We start from the raw sequence: 13,292 nt of genomic DNA on the forward strand, positions 1-13,292 counted from the left end.
TGCAGGCTGATGGATTCTCCCAGACCTTTTCCCCAAAAACGGAATGTTTTCCCATCCAGCCTCACAATTCCAAGAGGCACAGGGAGAGAGAGAAGCAGCTTAGCTATGAAACAAGCTGAGTGGTTTCTTGGAGCTCCATGGAGATCAGCCGTAGTGCCAAGAAACCTGGACCGGGGAGCCAGGCTGCCCAGCTCTGGAGCCCAAATCCAGGCTGCAGGCAGTGAGAGGGGTCCCGGGCAGGTTTCTGGAAGTCAGTTTAGGAGGGAAAAACTTCCCCCCAGCCAGACTGAACGGCACCGTGGGAGTATCCTGAATCTCCAAGATGGGAGGGTCAAAGGAGACCGACCACTCCCCACTGTCCATAGGGAACAATGTAAAGCTGTGCATGAGACCAGAGCATGCACAGCTCATGGGTAAACATTGATTGGTTGTGCACCACAGGGCGGGCTTACCCCCTGTGGTAAGGGGTCTTGGAGAGGGATAAAAGAAGGGCAGTTGGCCCATAGGAGTGTGTATTGTAACATCTTCTTCTGCTGAAAAACATCTTGATTGTATGCTGTTGCCCCTAGCAATAGGGAGGAGCCTTTTTAAAGGTTATTTGAGCAATAAACACCTTTGCCTCAAGAAGACTGCTTCATCTTGTGACCTACAGGGTTAGGCCAAACCTAGCCCCGTTCTCCGGCTGTCCAGGGAAGCACCTGACGTCTCCAAGCTCCGCCTTCCGCCAGCTACCGGTAGAGGCCTAGCAAGTGGCTAGAGGGGATTCGTCAACACCACACAGCTGTGGTAAGGCAGTGCGTCGGCACATACAGAGCAGAACCGTGGTTCCAAACGCCACGGCAGGTTAGGAGTTTGGTGGTGGCAGCAAGAACCCGCCCACAGCGCAGTGGGTGGAGTCAGTAACAGGCGGTTACTGACGGTAAGCGGGAATCCCCTATGTGGTCAGGCCTCGTGCGGCTTGACCTTCCAATCTGTGCGCAGTCGACGGGACGCGAAAGCGGCGAGTGCTTTCGTACGGTACCGTCCTGTCACAGAGCCACATTAGCATTCAAGGCGTTCAACACATTCACCCAATCCGGCGTTGGCGATGCCGACAGGGTCGCCCCCGCAGCCGTTTGTGTCCCTAATACTGCCTCCTCCTGGGAAGAGCCTTCAGCCTCAGACATGTCGACACACGTGCACCAAAACACCCACAGACACACCGGGCATATAGGGGACAGACCCACAGTAGAGTCTGTCAGAGAGACACAGAGGAGATTTGGCAGCTCACAACCCAGCGCTAAACCAATGAGTCTGAAAACACCCAGAATTTGCTTCAGACCTAAACCGCTTTTTTACATAAATATATTGCACCAATTGATATGCCTCCCCCCTGTTTTGTACCCCTGGTACTTGTCAGTGTGATGGAGGACCAGCGTCTCTGCAGCCTGCGGAGAGGAAATGGCGTCGTGAGGGAGAAGCTCCGCCCCCTTAATGGCGCGCTTCTGTCCCGCTTTCTGATGTTTATACTGGCGGGGGTTAGGACAGTGCCGTGGCACTAATGTCCCCTCTTGCCAGTGGATTTATATGAGGATGTTTGTAGCTGCCCAGGCCCCCCCCCCCCCCCCCCCGCGCTCTGCATCCTGTAGTGCTGTGTGTGGGAACTCGGCACGCAGCGTCTGCCCGCTGCGCGGTACCTCAGAAAATGCCGTCAGTGAAGCTGAAGTCTTCTTTTCATCGGTTACTCACCTATCTTCCGACTTCTGGCTCTGAAAGGGGGGTGACGGCTGGCTGCGGGAGTGAGCATCTGGGCGTACCTAGTGATCAGCACCCTCAGGGGGAGGTTTTCAGTATGCTGACTGTCGGGATCCCGGCGCACAGTATACCGGCACCGGAATCCCGACATGCCAACACTTTTTCTCCCTCGTGGGGGTCCACGACTCCCCTGGAGGGAGAATAAAATAGCGTAGCGCACGTAGCGTGCCACCGTGCCCGCAGCCTGGTGAGCGCAGCGAGCCCACAAGGGATTCATTTGCGCTCGCCAAGCTGTCGGTATGCCGGCGGTCGGACTCCTGGCGCCGATATGGTGGTCGCCGGGAGCCCGGCCGCCGGCATACCATACTACACCCCCCCTCAGGAGCTAATGGTGTCCTGTAGCCAGAAGCAGAACCATTGAACTCACTGGAAGTTGGTTCCTACTTCTGCCCCCTAAGTCCCACGAAGCAGGGAGATTGATGCCAGCAGATCTCCCTGAAAATAAAAAACCTAACATAAGTCTTTTTCAGAGAAACTCAGTAGAGCTCCCCTGTAGTGCGTCCAGTCTCACTGGGCACAATTCTAAAACTGGAGTCTGGATGAGGGGCATAGAGGAAGGAGCCAGGTCATGCCCATTCAATGTCTTAAAGTGCCCATGTCTCCTGCGGATCCTGTCTATACCCCATGGTTCTATGGTGACCCCAGAATCCTCTAGGACGTATGAGAAATACCAGGGATTCCCTTACAATATGCTTTTTTTTTTTTAATTAGTCACGGTGTTGTGCCTGTAGTCACAGCATATTAAAAAAATATATATATTTTTTTTTAAACCCATTTGGTTTAAACCAGGGGTCGGGAACCTTTTTTCTACCAAGAGCCATTTGGATATTTATAAAATCCTTCGGGGGCCATACAAAAATTCTCAACTTAAAAAATGACCCTGCCCCCAGTAGGCCTGCCCCTTAGAGGTACTGTGTGCGCGTGCCAAAAAAATGGGTGTGGACAATTAAAATGGGAAGTGATACACATATGTCAGATCCACAATTGCCCCCACAGTGCCAGATCCACAATTGCCCCCATAGTGCCAGGTATACAAATGCCCCCCACAGAGCCAGATCCACAATTTCCCCCACAGTGCCAGGTATACATTGCCCCCACAGTGCCAGATATACATTGCCCACAACAGTGCCAGATCCACAATTGCCCCCACAGTGCCAGGTATACAAATGCCCGCCCACCCCACTGTGCTGCTTACCGTTGCTGCTCCATCCGGCGGGGTGTCGGCGTCAGGACAGGGAAGAGAGCACGGCTATGTCGGGCGGCGGCGGCGTGTAGGACTTCAATCCAGCCGCCGGTTCGTGAGCCAATCAGAGCTCGTGGACTGGCAGCGGCAGCTCCTGATTGGCTGCCGATCCACGAGCTCCGATTGGCTCACGAACCGGCGGCTGGTTTGAAGTCCTACACGCCGCCGCCAGACATAGCCGCGCTCTCCTCCCTGTCATGACAACTGAGACACGCTGCCGCCGGACTGAGCTGTGGCGTCTCACTGACACAAGCGGGTGGGCAGGAGCTAACGGTTTTGCGGGCCTTATACGGCTTGCGGGCCAGAGGTTCCCCACCCCTGGTTTAAACCAACCAACCCTGCCCCTGTATATTGCTCATACCATATACATCCCTCACCTGTCTCTCTATATACCCCCCAAATAAATCACTACATATAAATCTCTCGACCCATATAAATCCCTCCCCCACCCCATAAACATCTCTCCCCATATACATCCCTCCCCATATACATCTAAACATCTCTCCCCATATACATCCCCCACCCCATATACAGCCCTCTCCTCATATACATCTCTCCCCCCATATACATCCATCTCCATCCCTCCCCCCATAAACATCTCTCACTATATACATATCTCATCCCATACACATCTCTCCCCTATACACCCCTCCTCTCTCTCTCTCCCCATATACCTCCCCCATACACACCCCTTACGCCGACCCCTACACCCACCTGGCTGACCAGCCCCTCAGGTAGACCAGCATCAGCAGCTGCATCCCACGTGGTCTCCTGCCCTTATGCCCCGCCCTCTGTATAACTTTATTGATCAGCATGACACGGACAGTACCAGCGGCGGAGTCACGTGTCCCGGCCCTTCTCCCGCAGCTGTCACCAGTCTGCCCCGCCCCCTGCTGCAGCTCTGCGGAATATAAATAGGTCCTCCCACACACTCTCACTTGACGTGGCAGAGGGCGATGGGTGTGGCTATGCTAATGAGGCCCGTATGTATTTCTGCAGCCTAGGCAACTGGCGATCAGTCGGGGATGGAATGAGCGATGCTTCATGTGATTGGATGCTGGAAACGACCCGTGGTTCTTATTGGCTGATTAAACGTCCATCTTCTTTATCAAGGCGGAGGATTTCGTGAAGGCGTGGCTTGTGTTCCCATCTGTCGCCGGGATCTAGGCGTGGCTAGCTGTGCATCACTGCTATGCTAAAGCCTCGCAGTCTCATTGGCTGAAGTGCTATAAGGGGGGGAAGGGGTATTGGGCCGCTGGGGGCGGGGCTTGTCACTGGCTGGCGCTGTGATTGGCTAGAGTTGGCTGTGCCACCAGGACATTGGCTGGATCGCCGCTCGGGGCCCCTCTGCTCTCGCTGCGGCCGCTCAGTCACATCTCAGCCGGCGCCTGGGTGACATGCTGGGGTCGGGAGGTGTCGCAGAGCGGGGGCGCCTCCGGCAGCTGCTGCGGGGGAGTGTGGCCGGCCTGTGCGAGCTGAGGCTGCTGCGGGAGCGGCAGGAGGTGCGGGTGCGGCGGGCGCTGCGGGGAGGAGAGGTGAGAGGGGCTCTGCCTGCCTGCCTGTGTATCCCCCCCCCCGTACCCTCTGCGTGTGACCCCCTCCTGGATTACATCCCCCCCACCTGTATATGTGACATCCCCCCTCCTGTATGACATCCCCCCATGTATATGTGACACCCCCCCTTATGTGACCCCCCTCCTGAATGACATCCCCCCATGTATGTGTGACATCCCCCCCTTATGTGACCCCCCTCCTGAATGACATCCCCCCATGTATATGTGACCCCCCTCCTGTATGACATCCCCCCATGTATATGTGACATCCCCCCCCATGTGACCCCCTCCTGTATGTGACATCCCCCTCCTGAATGACATCCCCCCATGTATGTGACACCCCCCCCTTATGTGACATCCCCCCCATGTGACCCCCTCCTTTACTACACCCCCCCATGTATATGTGACACCCCCCCATGTGACCCCCTACTGTATGACATCCCCCCATGTATATCTGACCCCCTCCTGTATGACATTCCCCATGTATGTGACATCACCCTCCTGAATGACATCCCCCCATGTATATGTGACATCCCCCCCATGTGACCCCCTCCTGTATGACATCCCCCCATGTATATCTGACCCCCTCCTGTATGACATTCCCCATGTATGTGACATCCCCCCATGTATATGTGACATCCCCCCATGTGACCCCCTCCTGTATGACATCCCTCTCTATATATGTGACATCCCCCCCCCCCAATGTGACCCCCCCTGTATGACATCCCCCCATGTGACCCCCTCCTGTATGACATCCCCCCATGTGACCCCCTCCTGTATGACAACCCCCCCCATGTATATGTGACATCCCCCTCCTGTATGGCATTCCCCCTATATATATGTGACATCCCCCCCCATGTGACCCCCTCCTGTATGACATTCCCCCATGTATATGTGACATCCCCCCCCCAATGTGACCCCCCTCCTGTATGACATCCCCCTATGTGACCCCCTACTGTAGGACATCCCCCCCCATTTATATGTGACGACCCCCTACTGTAGGACATCCCCCATGTATATGTGACATCCCCCTCCTGTATGGCATTCCATATATATATATATATATATATATATATATATATATATATATATATATATATAGTGTGACATCCCCCCCTCCTGTATGACATCCCCATGTATATTTGACATCCCCCCCCAATGTGACCCCCTCTTGTATGACATCCCCCCTATGTGACCCCCTCCTGTATGGCACTCCCCCCATGTATATGGGACATCCCCCCCCCCCATGTGACCCCCTCCTGTATGGCATTCCACCCCTATGTGTGTGTGACCCCCTCCTGTATGGCATTCCCCCCATGTATATGGGACATTCCCCCTATGTGACCCCCTCGTGTATGGCATTCCCCGCCCCCATGTATATATGACACCCCCCTCCTGTATGGCATTCCCCCCTATGTATATGTGACATCCCCCCTATGTGACCCCCTCCTGTATGGCATTCCCCCCATGTATATATGACATCCCCCTATGTGACCCCCCTCCTGTATGACATCCCCCCCCCTATGTGGCCCCTCCTGTATAACATCCCCCCACCCTATGTGTAGTGACATCCCCCCTCCCGTGTGTGTGTGACACCCACCTCCCTTCTGTTTGACCCCCATGTGTGTGTCTCCTCTGTATGATATCCACCCTATGTGTGTGTCTCCTCTGTATGAAATCCACCCTATGTGTGTGTGTGTGTCTCCTCTGTATGATATCCACCCTATGTGTGTGTGTGTCTCCTCTGTATGATATCCACCCTATGTGTGTCTCCTCTGTATGAAATCCACCCTGTGTGTGTATGTCTCCTCTGTATGATATCCCCCCTGTGTGTGTGTCTCCTGTATGATATCCCCCCTGTGTGTGTGTCTCTTGTATGATATCCCCCCTGTGTGTGTGTCTCCTGTATGATATCCCCCCTGTGTGTGTGTGTGTGTGTGTGTGTGTCTCCTGTATGATATCCCCCCTGTGTGTGTGTCTCCTCTGTATGATATCCCCCCTGTGTGTGTGTCTCCTGTATGATATCCCCCCTGTGTGTGTCTCTCCTCTGTATGATATCCCCCCTGTGTGTGTCTCTCCTCTGTATGATATCCCCCCTGTGTTTGTGTCTCCTCTGTATGATATCCCCCCTGTGTTTGTGTCTCCTCTGTATGATATCCCCCCTGTGTGTGTGTCTCCTCTGTATGATATCCCCCCTGTGTGTGTGTGTCTCCTCTGTATGATAACCCCCCTATGTGTGTGTCTCCTCTGTATGATATCCCCCCTATGTGTGTGTGTCTCCTCTGTATTATATCCCCCCTATGTGTGTATGTCTCCTCTGTATGATATCCACCCTATGTGTGTGTGTGTGTGTGTGTGTGTGTGTGTCTCCTCTGTATGATATCCCCCCTGTGTGTGTGTGTGTGTGTGTGTGTGTGTGTGTGTGTGTGTCTCCTCTGTATGATATCCCCCCTGTGTGTGTGTGTGTGTGTGTCTTCTCTGTATGATATCCCCCCTGTGTGTGTGTCTCCTCTGTAGGATATCCCCCTGTGTGTGTGTGTGTGTGTGTGTGTGTGTGTGTGTGTGTGTGTGTGTCTCCTCTGTATGATATCCCCCCTGTGTGTGTCTCCTCTGTATGATATCCCCCCTGTGTGTGTCTCCTCTGTATGATATCCCACTTGTGTGTGTGTGTCTCCTCTGTATGATATCCCCCGTGTGTGTGTGTCTCCTCTGTATGATATCCCCCCTGTGTGTGTGTCTCCTCTGTATGATATCCCCCCTGTGTGTGTGTCTCCTCTGTATGATATCCCCCCTGTGTGTGTGTCTCCTCTGTATGATATCCCCCCTGTGTGTGTGTCTCCTCTGTATGATATCCCCCCTGTGTGTGTCTCCTCTGTATGATATCCCCCGTGTGTGTGTGTCTCCTCTGTATGATATCCCCCGTGTGTGTGTGTCTTCTCTGTATGATATCCCCCGTGTGTGTGTGTGTCTCCTCTGTATGATATCCCCCCTGTGTGTGTCTCCTCTGTATGATATCCCCCCTGTGTGTGTGTCTCCTCTGTATGATATCCCCCCTGTGTGTGTCTCCTCTGTATGATATCCCCCCTGTGTGTGTCTCCTCTGTATGATATCCCCCTGTGTGCGTGTCTCCTCTGTATGAAATCCACCCTATGTGTGTGTGTCTCCTCTGTATGATATCCCCCCCATGTGTGTGTCTCCTCTGTATGATATCCACCCTATGTGTGTGTGTGTCTCCTCTGTATGATATCCCCCCTACGTGTGTGTGTCTCCTCTGTATGATATCCCCCCTATGTGTGTGTGCCTCCTCTGTATGATATCCCCCCTATGTGTGTATGTCTCCTCTGTATGATATCCCCCCTATGTGTGTGTGTCTCCTCTGTATGATATCCCCCCTATGTGTGTGTCTCCTCTGTATGATATCCCCCCTATGTGTGTGTGTCTCCTCTGTATGATATCCCCGTGTGTGTGTGTGTGTCTCCTCTGTATGAAATCCACCCTATGTGTGTGTGTCTCCTCTGTATGATATCCCCCCTATGTGTGTGTCTCCTCTGTATGATATCCCCCCTGTGTGTGTCTCCTCTGTATGATATCCCCCCTGTGTGTCTCCTCTGTATGATATCCCCCCTATGTGTGTGTCTCCTCCGTATGATATCCCCCCTGTGTGTGTGTGTCTCCTCTGTATGATAACCCCCGTGTGTGTGTGTGTGTGTGTCTCCTCTGTATGATATCCCCCTGTGTGTGTGTGTCTCCTCTGTATGATATCCCCCTGTGTGTGTGTCTTCTCTGTATGATATCCCCCCTGTGTGTGTGTCTCCTCTGTATGATATCCCCCCTGTGTGTCTCCTCTGTATGATATCCCCGTGTGTGTGTGTCTCCGCTGTATGATATCCTTCCTGTGTGTGTGTGTCTCCTCTGTATGATATCCCCCCTGTGTGTGTGTCTCCTCTGTATGATATCCCCCCTGTGTGTGTCTCCTCTGTATGATATCCCCCTATGTGTGTGTCTCCTCTGTATGATATCCCCCCTATGTGTGTGTGTGTGTGTGTGTGTGTCTCCTCTGTATGATATCCCCCCTATGTGTGTGTCTCCTCTGTATGATATCCCCCCTATGTGTGTGTGTCTCCTCTGTATGATATCCTCCCTATGTGTGTGTGTGTGTGTCTCCTCTGTATGATATCCTCCCTATGTGTGTGTGTGTCTCCTCTGTATGATATCCCCCCTATGTGTGTGTCTCCTCTGTATGATATCCCCCCTATGTGTGTGTGTGTGTGTGTGTGTGTGTCTCCTCTGTATGATATCCTCCCTGTGTGTGTGTGTGTCTCCTCTGTATGATATCCTCCCTGTGTGTGTGTGTGTGTGTGTGTGTCTCTGCTGTATGATATCCCCCCTATGTGTGTGTGTCTCCTCTGTATGATATCCCCCCTATGTGTGTGTGTCTCCTCTGTATGATATCCCCCCTATGTGTGTGTGTCTCTGCTGTATGATATCCCCCCTATGTGTGTGTGTGTCTCTGCTGTATGATATCCCCCCTATGTGTGTGTGTCTCCTCTGTATGATATCCACCCTATGTGTGTGTCTCCTCTGTATGATATCCCCCCTATGTGTGTATGTCTCCTCTGTATGATATCCTCCCTATGTGTGTGTGTGTGTGTGTGTGTCTCCTCTGTATGATATCCCCCCTATGTGTGTGTCTCCTCTGTATGATATCCCCCCTGTGTGTGTGTGTGTCTCCTCTGTATGATATCCCCCCTAGGTGTGTATGTCTCCTCTGTATGATATCCCCCCTATGTGTGTATGTCTCCTCTGTATGATATCCCCCCTATGTGTGTATGTCTCCTCTGTATGATATCCCCCCTATGTGTGTATGTCTCCTCTGTATGATATCCCCCCTGTGTGTGTGCGTCTCCTCTGTATGATATCCCCCCTATGTGTGTATGTCTCCTCTGTATGATATCCCCCCTATGTGTGTGTCTCCTCTGTATGATATCCCCCCTATGTGTGTGTCTCCTCTGTATGATATCCCCCCTGTGTGTGTGCGTCTCCTCTGTATGATATCCCCCCTATGTGTGTATGTCTCCTCTGTATGATATCCCCCCTATGTGTGTGTCTCCTCTGTATGATATCCCCCCTATGTGTGTGTCTCCTCTGTATGATATCCCCCGTGTGTGTGTGTGTGTGTGTGTGTGTGTCTCCTCTGTATGATATTCCCCCTATGTGTGTGTCTCCTCTGTATGATATCCCCCCTATATGTGTGTCTCCTCTGTATGATATCCTCCCTGTGTGTGTGTGTCTCTGCTGTATGATATCCCCCCTATGTGTGTGTGTGTCTCCTCTGTATGATATCCTCCCTGTGTGTGTGTGTGTGTGTCTCTGCTGTATGATATCCCCCCTATGTGTGTGTGTGTCTCCTCTGTATGATATCCTCCCTGTGTGTGTGTGTCTCTGCTGTATGATATCCACCCTATGTGTGTGTGTCTCCTCTGTATGATATCCACCCTATGTGTGTGTGTCTCCTCTGTATGATATCCCCCCTATGTGTGTGTCTCCTCTGTATGATATCCCCCCTATATGTGTGTGTCTCCTCTGTATGATATCCTCCCTGTGTGTGTGTCTCCTCTGTATGATATCCTCCCTGTGTGTACGTCTCTGCTGTATGATATCCCCCCTATGTGTGTGTGTCTCCTCTGTATGATATCCCCCCTATGTGTGTGTCTCCACTGTATGATATCCACCCTATGTGTGTGTGTGTCTCCTCTGTATGATATCCTCCCTGTGTGTGTGTGTCTCTGCTGTATGATATCCCCCCTATGTGTGTGTGTCTCCTCTGTATGATATCCCCCCTATGTGTGTGTCTCCTCTGTATGATATCCTCCCTGTGTGTGTGTCTCCTCTGTATGATATCCTCCCTGTGTGTGTCTCCTCTATATGATATCCTCCCTATGTGTGTGTGTGTCTCCTCTGTATGATATCCCCCCTATGTGTGTGTCTCTCCTCTGTATGATATCCCCCCTATGTGTGTATGTCTCCTCTGTATGATATCCTCCCTATGTGTGTGTGTGTCTCCTCTGTATGATATCCCCCCTATGTGTGTGTCTCCTCTGTATGATATCCCCCCTATATGTGTGTGTCTCCTCTGTATGATATCCTCCCTGTGTGTGTGTCTCCTCTGTATGATATCCTCCCTGTGTGTGTGTCTCCTCTGTATGATATCCTCCCTGTGTGTACGTCTCTGCTGTATGATATCCCCCCTATGTGTGTGTGTGTGTGTGTGTGTGTGTGTGTGTCTCCTCTGTATGATATCCTCCCTGTGTGTGTGTGTGTCTCTGCTGTATGATATCCACCCTATGTGTGTGTCTCCTCTGTATGATATCCACCCTATGTGTGTGTGTCTCCTCTGTATGATATCCCCCCTATGTGTGTGTCTCCTCTGTATGATATCCCCCCTATATGTGTGTGTCTCCTCTGTATGATATCCTCCCTGTGTGTGTCTCCTCTGTATGATATCCTCCCTGTGTGTGTGTCTCCTCTGTATGATATCCTCCCTGTGTGTACGTCTCTGCTGTATGATATCCCCCCTATATGTGTGTGTGTCTCCTCTGTATGATATCCCCCCTATGTGTGTGTGTCTCCTCTGTATGATATCCCCCCTATGTGTGTGTCTCCTCTGTATGATATCCTCCCTATGTGTGTGTCTCCTCTGTATGATATCCCCCCTATGTGTGTGTCTCCTCTGTATGATATCCCCCCTATGTGTGTGTCTCCTCTGTATGATATCCTCCCTATGTGTGTGTGTCTCCTCTGTATGATATCCTCCCTATGTGTGTGTGTCTCCTCTGTATGATATCCTCCCTATGTGTGTGTGTCTCCTCTGTATGATATCCTCCCTATGTGTGTGTGTCTCCTCTGTATGATATCCTCCCTATGTGTGTGTGTCTCCTCTGTATGATATCCTCCCTATGTGTGTGTGTCTCCTCTGTATGATATCCCCCCTATGTGTGTGTCTCCTCTGTATGATATCCCCCGTGTGTGTGTGTGTGTGTGTGTGTGTGTGTGTCTCCTCTGTATGATATCCCCCCTATGTGTGTGTCTCCTCTGTATGATATCCCCCCTATGTGTGTATGTCTCCTCTGTATGATATCCTCCGTGCGTGTGTGTGTGTGTGTGTGTGTGTGTGTGTGTGTGTGTCTCTGCTGTATGATATCCTCCCTGTGTGTGTGTGTGTGTGTGTGTGTGTCTCCTCTGTATGATATCCTCCCTATGTGTGTGTGTGTCTCCTCTGTATGATATCCTCCCTGTGTGTGTGTGTGTGTGTGTGTGTGTGTCTCTGCTGTATGATATCCCCCCTATGTGTGTGTGTGTGTGTGTGTGTGTGTGTCTCCTCTGTATGATATCCTCCCTGTGTGTGTGTGTGTGTGTGTGTGTCTCCTCTGTATGATATCCCCCCTATGTGTGTGTGTGTGTCTCCTCTGTATGATATCCTCCCTGTGTGTGTGTGTGTGTGTGTGTGTCTCTGCTGTATGATATCCCCCCTATGTGTGTGTGTGTGTGTGTGTGTGTGTGTCTCCTCTGTATGATATCCTCCCTGTGTGTGTGTGTGTGTGTGTGTGTCTCCTCTGTATGATATCCCCCCTATGTGTGTGTGTGTGTGTCTCCTCTGTATGATATCCTCCCTGTGTGTGTGTGTGTGTGTGTGTGTCTCTGCTGTATGATATCCCCCCTATGTGTGTGTGTGTGTGTGTCTCCTCTGTATGATATCCTCCCTGTGTGTGTGTGTGTGTGTGTGTGTGTGTCTGCTGTATGATATCCCCCCTATGTGTGTGTGTCTCCTCTGTATGATATCCCCCCTATGTGTGTGTGTCTCCTCTGTATGATATCCCCCCTATGTGTGTGTGTCTCCTCTGTATGATATCCCCCCTATGTGTGTGTGTGTGTCTCCTCTGTATGATATCCTCCCTGTGTGTGTGTCTCTGCTGTATGATATCCACCCTATGTGTGTGTCTCCTCTGTATGATATCCCCCCTATGTGTGTGTCTCCTCTGTATGAAATCCACCCTATGTGTGTGTGTGTCTCCCCTGTATGATATCCCCCCTATGTGTGTGTGTGTGTGTGTCTCCTCTGTATGATATCCACCCTATGTGTGTGTGTCTCCTCTGTATGATATCCCCCCTATGTGTGTGTCTCCTCTGTATGATATCCACCCTATGTGTGTGCGTCTCCTCTGTATGATATCCCCCCTATGTGTGTGTGTGTGCGTCTCCTCTGTATGATATCCCCCCTATGTGTGTGTGTGTGTCTCCTCTGTATGATATCCCCCCTGTGTGTGTGTCTCCGCTGTATGATATCCTCCCTGTGTGTGCGTCTCCGCTGTATGATATCCCCCCTATGTGTGTGTGTGTCTCCTCTGTATGATATCCTCCCTGTGTGTGTGTCTCCTCTGTATGATATCCTCCCTGTGTGTACGTCTCTGCTGTATGATATCCCCCCTATGTGTGTGTGTCTCCTCTGTGTGATATCCCACCTATGTGTGTGTGTGTGTGTCTCCTCTGTATGATATCCCCCCTGTGTGTGTGTGTCTCCTCTGTATGATATCCCCCCTATGTGTGCGTCACCTCTGTGTGATATCCCCCCTATGTGTGTGTGTCACCTCTGTGTGATATCCCCCCTATGTGTGCGTCACCTCTGTATGATATCCCCCCTATGT

The 13,292-nt window shown here is 51.7% G+C and overlaps 2 protein-coding genes across 8 annotated transcripts in view; one reads left to right on the forward strand and one right to left on the reverse strand.

The window, feature by feature from the left end:
* The window catches only part of FKRP (fukutin related protein), a 37,953-nt gene extending 34,011 nt beyond the window's left edge, over positions 1-3,942 (reverse strand). Inside the window, exon 1 of one of the 2 annotated variants that reach the window (XM_063938423.1) lies at positions 3,867-3,942. The gene's annotated coding sequence lies outside the window, so the exon portion shown is untranslated. The other variant, XM_063938422.1, reaches the window with a different exon arrangement.
* The window catches only part of LOC134949677 (guanine nucleotide-binding protein G(I)/G(S)/G(O) subunit gamma-8-like), a 197,076-nt gene continuing 187,705 nt past the window's right edge, over positions 3,922-13,292 (forward strand). For 2 of the 6 annotated variants that reach the window (XM_063938428.1, XM_063938425.1), the window contains exon 1: positions 4,290-4,572. In XM_063938428.1, coding sequence (XP_063794498.1) covers positions 4,435-4,572 — 138 coding nt within the window. In that variant the 5' untranslated portion in view covers positions 4,290-4,434. Of the gene's footprint in view, positions 4,021-4,288; positions 4,573-13,292 lie in introns of those variants that run through there. The other 4 variants (XM_063938426.1, XM_063938429.1, XM_063938424.1 and 1 more) reach the window with 4 other exon arrangements.

This window comes from Pseudophryne corroboree, chromosome 8, assembly GCF_028390025.1.
Source record: "Pseudophryne corroboree isolate aPseCor3 chromosome 8, aPseCor3.hap2, whole genome shotgun sequence".
Taxonomy (NCBI): domain Eukaryota; kingdom Metazoa; phylum Chordata; class Amphibia; order Anura; family Myobatrachidae; genus Pseudophryne; species Pseudophryne corroboree.